Raw genomic sequence first — 6,000 nt, 5'->3', positions numbered from 1 at the left:
CCCCGCGGGGCCGGGGGCGGCGGGGGCGCGGCGGGGGCCGCGGACACCCCCGGGGCAAGGGGGGAGGGCCGGGCGCCGGGCGGCTGCAGCCCGGCCGGGAGGCGAGCGGGGGTTCAGGCCAGGTAACTCGCGGGCTGCTTCGAGCTCGCCTGGTGGTGTTTCTCCGAGCTTCGTTCCCGCACAGCTTGCACGGGAAGCGGGAGAACACGAGAAAAGGGAAAGGGGAGAAAAAAAACAACAAGGGAAAAATTGCTCTGAGCGCACGCAGAGCCTTGTTTTGTTACTGTCCGGATTACTGTTATTATTATTTGGGGGACAAGGGGGAGTTGTGTCCTTAATCCGAGGCTCCCTGCCCTCCCCACCCCCAGATGCTATGAAAGAAGAGCTGATTTCGTCTCCACCATACAGTACACTTTGTCTAGAGAGCATTGTTCGGACAAGCAACTCCCGATCACTGATGACTACAAAATACGATTTATGTTTCCATCAGAGACAGACAGAATATCCTGATGGCTTGGAAGTCGGGCAAGAAAATCTTACCTAATCAATCCCTTTCCAATAGACACACTCGCATACACACACACACACACACACACACGCACAGCCGGTATAGGAGATAACGCCCGCACTGACTGTACATAAAATAAATATCGGCAGCACGAAAATTAACGACAGTCATTTCGATATTTTTTGTCTCTCTCCAAAGCTCAACAATAATATAGTTTGCGCTTTCCTAGTTTGATGTCATCAGTAACATAATTTATATATATATTAAGAAAAAGAGCTTAAAGAGCATGCATTTTTTTTTAGATGCAACATGAACAGATATAGTAAAGAGAGCTTGTAACATCACAATCACAACAACAACAGCAAAAGCAACCTCTGAGCCGGGGGGTTCATCCGTATCTGAACTGCTTTTTATTATCATTTGCGAAATTATAATAAGAGTAAATAATAAGTAAGAGACATCATCATAAGAGAAAGAAGTCAGAACACCTTGGGTTTGGGGTTTTTTCCCTCTCAAATAAAAAGGTAGATTTCCCGATGATCACTGAAATTATAACGACAGCGATTGATCGGAGGGCTTGCAAAGGAAAAGGAAAAAAAAATCATCATCATTGGTCCTAAAAACGCAACCGTTCCCCTTTGCTCACTTGGCACAATAGAAATTGACTGTCTCTCAAAGAGCCATGCGCCTAGTGCTATTTATAGCCAGGGGCTGTGTTGGAAGATACCATTAAGCTTCTGCCGGGCAGACAGACAGGGGGGTGGTTGGATGGGAGGAGGGGGTTTAGCCAGAGTAGAGGCAAAAGCAATCCCCCACCCCTAGCCTCCCTTCCCCGTACACACACACATCCACACACTCACACCCCACCCCCTAGTCTGGCTGGGAATTTGAACCGATCCAGCCTGTTTAAACGGAAAGGACACAGATCTTCAATGTAAAAAAAAAATCAGATCAGACCCAGAGAGAGAGAGAGAGAGAGAGAGAGAGAGAGAGAGAGACAGAGAGGGAGGAGTGTGTGTGTGTGTGAGTGTGTGTGTGTGTGTGTGTGAAAGAGGGAGAGGGAGCGAGAGAGCGAGAGAGAGGGAGAGAGAGAGGGAGAGAGAGGGAGGGAGAGAGAAAAGAAGAGGGGGAAAAAAAGGAAAGAAGATTTTCTCTATGTATATAAAGATGGCCACGTTAGCAAACGGACAACCAGACAATACCAGCCTGAGTAGCAATCACAGCAACCCCAGCACCAACGGGCATATGAACGGATTAAACCATAGTCCCGGAAACCCATCCACCATCCCAATGAAGGACCACGATGCCATTAAGCTCTTTATTGGGCAGATCCCCCGTAACCTGGACGAGAAAGACCTCAAACCGCTCTTCGAGGAGTTCGGGAAGATCTATGAACTGACGGTGCTGAAGGACAGGTTCACTGGCATGCACAAAGGTGAGTTACCTCCTGAACTTTCCCGGGAGAGATCGGGAGAGAAAGGCAGGCTCCTTCTCCCTCCGTGGCTTTCTCTTTCTCTCTCTCTTTCCTTTCGATTTCATTTCATTTTATTTCATTTTTGGTTGGCCCGGGGGCGGAGGCGGCAGGCTGGGGGGGCAGGGAAAGAAATAATAGACCCATCCTGGGAAGAGAAGAGCGAGAGTCAGGGCAGGGAGTCAGCCCCGTTTGGCTTATTTATTAGTATTTTTATTTCTTTCCCCGCTTTTTTGAGGGGTGAGAGACAGCTCCCGGGGAGCGCCGGGCGAGCGGCGGCGCGGGCGCGGGGCCGGCGGCAGCTGTCCGCGGTGCTGAAGCGGGAGCGGGTGCTCTGTATTTACCTTCGGGAGCCGCTCATCGTCAGCCCAGGGGTGTGTGTGTCCGTCTGTCTGTCCCTGGGCTTGCTGGCAACCCCCTATTTTACAACTGTTCTGTATCTGGCACCGACGGCTTTCTTTTTCTTTTTCTTTTCTTTATTTTTTTCTTTTTTTTTTTAATAATCTTTTTTTGACAATTTTTATTTTTACTGCTGTCACAATTATTATTTGTAGTCCTCTACAAAACAAGAAGTGGAGGAGAGTGAGTTGCTCCGGGGGGCTATTTCATTTTAGTTCTATTCAACACGGGAACAGGGATATAAACAACAATAAAGAAGCCCATCTCAAGCGGGGCAGGGGTGTGTGCACAAAATCACGATATGTGTGAGTGTGTGGGAGAAGGCAAGACAGAAGGGACAGGTGGCAGCTTAGTTCCAGAGGGAAGAAGTCCCTGACCAGGCAGATTCCAAGCACTACTTTAATGTGCCCAAAGTCCATGCCGGGAACTTTTTAGGTTTTCTCTAAAGGTAGTGGAGATGTACTCCTCACATGGTGCCTCACTTGCACCATCTCTGCCCGCTCATTTCCCTGCTCAGCTTAGGCTGTCTGGAGGTGCCTCTCAGATTAGATGGTGCTCCGTTTTGGGGGTGGGGGAGGGTGTGTGTAGTGGGGGAGAGATGCTCAGCTCCTCGGGTAGGAAAGTAGGACTCGCAGGGAGAAGTTGAAGATAATTTGCATGGTAGCCCCGCTTAGGAGTAAGAGAAAACCAGGAGAGATATGAGCCGCCTTATTAACTCAGATTCTGTATACGTGTGTGTGTGTGTGTGTATGTGTGTGTATATATTTATTTTTTAAAAAGCAAAGGGAAAAGAAAAAGACTGGGTTGGAAGTGATTGGGGTGTGACTCCAGATTTAGTGCAGGAGGAGAAAGCGTTTTGCATGGGGCCACGGGGAGAGTGGAAGTTGTATCTTTTACAGGACAGCTTCAGTACCAGTGTCTAGTTCGGTTTGGTGGACTCCTGGCAGTGACAGTCACCGGTAATGGCATTACTGGCTTCCCAGCTTTCCAGGTGCCTTGGCGAGTTGTAAATCTTGAACTTAACGGCATGTTTAGCAGGCATCTCTTCCCCCTTCCCACTCACTCCCCTCCTTGCTTCCACTCTCAGGAAACGCGAATGAAAATATACCCTGACAGTGCAAAGTGCCAGTTTTACACAGGCTGGAGAAAATGTTCAGGGCTCGGGGACTAGGGACTCAGTCCAAGTTATAGGATATTTCTTCCATCCTTTCTTGCCGGTCGCTTCAAGCACCCTTCTCATTTTTAAAATGATCAGTGTAGCTCTTTCGAACCTTGCTTTCTTTTCAGACTGGCTTCCTAGAAGCCACATCAAGGGCTGATTGGCATCACTTAAACATGACATCTGTACTATAATAATTATTAATAATAGCAATAAAAATAATAGTAAGAAGTGCAGGGAAGGAAAGGTCCTGGGAGATTTCATCTAATAGTGAGAGTAGACACTGAGCTCATGTGTGTGCATGTGTTTGCAAAAAATTACCTAAGGTTTCTGTAAAAGAAAAATAACAGCAGTAAAAGCTACACTGAAGAGAATCACTCAACATAGTGTAGAGGAAATCTTTGAGCTAACACTTCGATAAAGTATTTTTTTTGTACTGGGAGTTTACTGTGATTTGTTGATGAGATTTTATTCTTTTGTTATGTTTTATCCTAAACTGGAAATTAGTCAATCTATGCGTTAACTTTAATTTCTATTTCAGAGATTTGAGTTCTCCCTCTTTAAGTTCAGTTTTGCTTTCACTGTATGCCTGTATTCACAGAGACAAACTCAGGAAGGGGGAGAGAGAGAGAGAGAGAGGGAGAGAGAGAGAGAGAGAGAGGGGGAGAGAGACAGAGAGAAGAGAGAGAGAGGGATCATTTATCTTGCTTGGATGTGTTTAACACATATCCCTGAATTAAGCAAGATACTAACTTCATTTCCCTTCATTTCATTTCTGTTGTAAAGCTGCAACCTAGGAAAAAAGCCAGGTGGGGAATCTTGTCGCCTCATCAAACCAAATTGCATGAGTTCATCTCAAAACAGTCATTTTTAACCTGCTATAAGTTTTGGACTTTGAAAGAAAATTTATGATGATGATTGTTATTTTGCAGGCTAGGGTTTGAGCGAAGCTTCAGTAGACACCGAGTTGCCAGAATTTTAGAGATCGGTTTTATTTAGTACATCCGAGAAGAGTTTGAACTCCTTTCTAGCGATGCCGCTGATTTATTAGCTAATCCTGATAAAAATATGCCTCTGGCTACCTGGAAAAAAATTACTTTCTTGCCAGTAGTGATTAATTACTATTAAGTCAAAAAGGGTGATGGGGCTTTGAAGGATGAGGGTTGTGTTTGCCTTTTTTTTTATTATTTTATTCATTTTATTTCATTTTTAATCTATTTTTTCTCTTTTCCCTTCTCTAAATGCAGTCATGTGAAGCATTGTATTCACTCAGATGTCCTTATTTTGGCTTTGCTTTGCAGGCATAGGTGAAGAATTGCATAAAGATAGTCCAACTTGGCTCACAGGGGTAGGTTGGCAATACAAAACCCCAAGATGCTTTCCATAAGAGATGCATAATGCTTATACATTAATTGATCCATCACTCTCAGTTGATTTCATTCCTAATTCAGAGGATGAGACTGTGGCAGGAGTATACCCTGAAGGGTTAATAGTAGGCTGTAGTTTATTTAAGTGTACGGAGAGCAAACCTTGGGTGTGGAGGGGAGAAGGTGGGATTGTTCTGGGAGGAGGGAAGAGACAGGAATTAGCTTAAAGTAAAAAAACAGCAACCAGAGTAATTTCAGGTGTAAATCCATTGAAATGAGATGAAAGGATGTGTATTCTTGAAAATGTTATGAAGACATCCAATTGCGGTGCCCCTGCATAGAAGGAGGAAATTGAAAATTAAGAACCTAAAGATAAAGTACATTACTATGCCCTCCTCCGAGAAAAACTATCACAAAAGGAGAGTGAAGTCCCAGGTTCTCTCACCAGCATCTCTGGCTGATACCAGTACAGATACCAGCAAAGAGGCAGGGGATTATGATTCTCTTACAGATACGCAAAGAGAGAAAGGGTACGGGGGAAGCAGCATGTGGGGGAAGGCGGGAAAGGCTTGCCAGATCCCCGAGAAAATAAGCTTTCATGGCACGAGCGTAGCTGCTGCATATTTCCCCCATCCTCACTTCTCTCCACACGGGGCAGGAACAGGCTCCTGCTCTGGTACTTTGCTGTAGGGTTGGGAAGAGGCTGTGTGCTGAGATCCACGGGTAGAAATCTACCGGGGCTGAGCTGACCCACCCACACGCTCACACATACACTCACACACATGCACGGAGTTAACTAATCACACTTTAACAATTTAGCAAGATATTCATTCATAACTTCCCCCCATCTTATCTAGCAGTGGAGTATGCTTAAAGGCTGAGTTACTGGGAGATATAAAGGTTAGTGCTCTCAGGACAGCCATATTATAATGCATTATCTTTGAAGTCATTTAAGGCCAATTTAAGTGGTATTTAGTATAATATTTATGAATTAATGTAATCTAAATATAGGACTGTCCCCATAGGTTTAAACAGCCTTTTCTACTGAAGCTTGCTTGTACCCAAGGCCTGGGAAATGTTTTAATTTAAAACACCC

At 45.2% G+C, this 6,000-nt stretch overlaps 1 protein-coding gene across 20 annotated transcripts in view; it reads left to right on the top strand.

Moving 5' to 3' along the window:
• Window positions 1-1,663: 1,663 nt before the first annotated feature.
• Window positions 1,664-6,000, top strand: part of CELF4 (CUGBP Elav-like family member 4) — a gene marked incomplete at both ends in the record, with an annotated part of 677,793 nt that continues 673,456 nt past the window's right edge. For all 20 annotated transcript variants that reach the window (XM_082302229.1, XM_082302219.1, XM_082302230.1 and 17 more), the window contains one exon: window positions 1,664-1,943. In XM_082302229.1, coding sequence (XP_082158355.1) covers window positions 1,664-1,943 — 280 coding nt within the window. The remainder of the gene's footprint in view (window positions 1,944-6,000) is intronic.

This window comes from Coloeus monedula, assembly GCF_965178545.1.
Source record: "Coloeus monedula genome assembly, chromosome: Z".
Classification (NCBI taxonomy): domain Eukaryota; kingdom Metazoa; phylum Chordata; class Aves; order Passeriformes; family Corvidae; genus Coloeus; species Coloeus monedula.
Note: the sequence above shows the minus strand (reverse complement) of the source record. Positions and strands in the feature narration are given on the sequence as shown.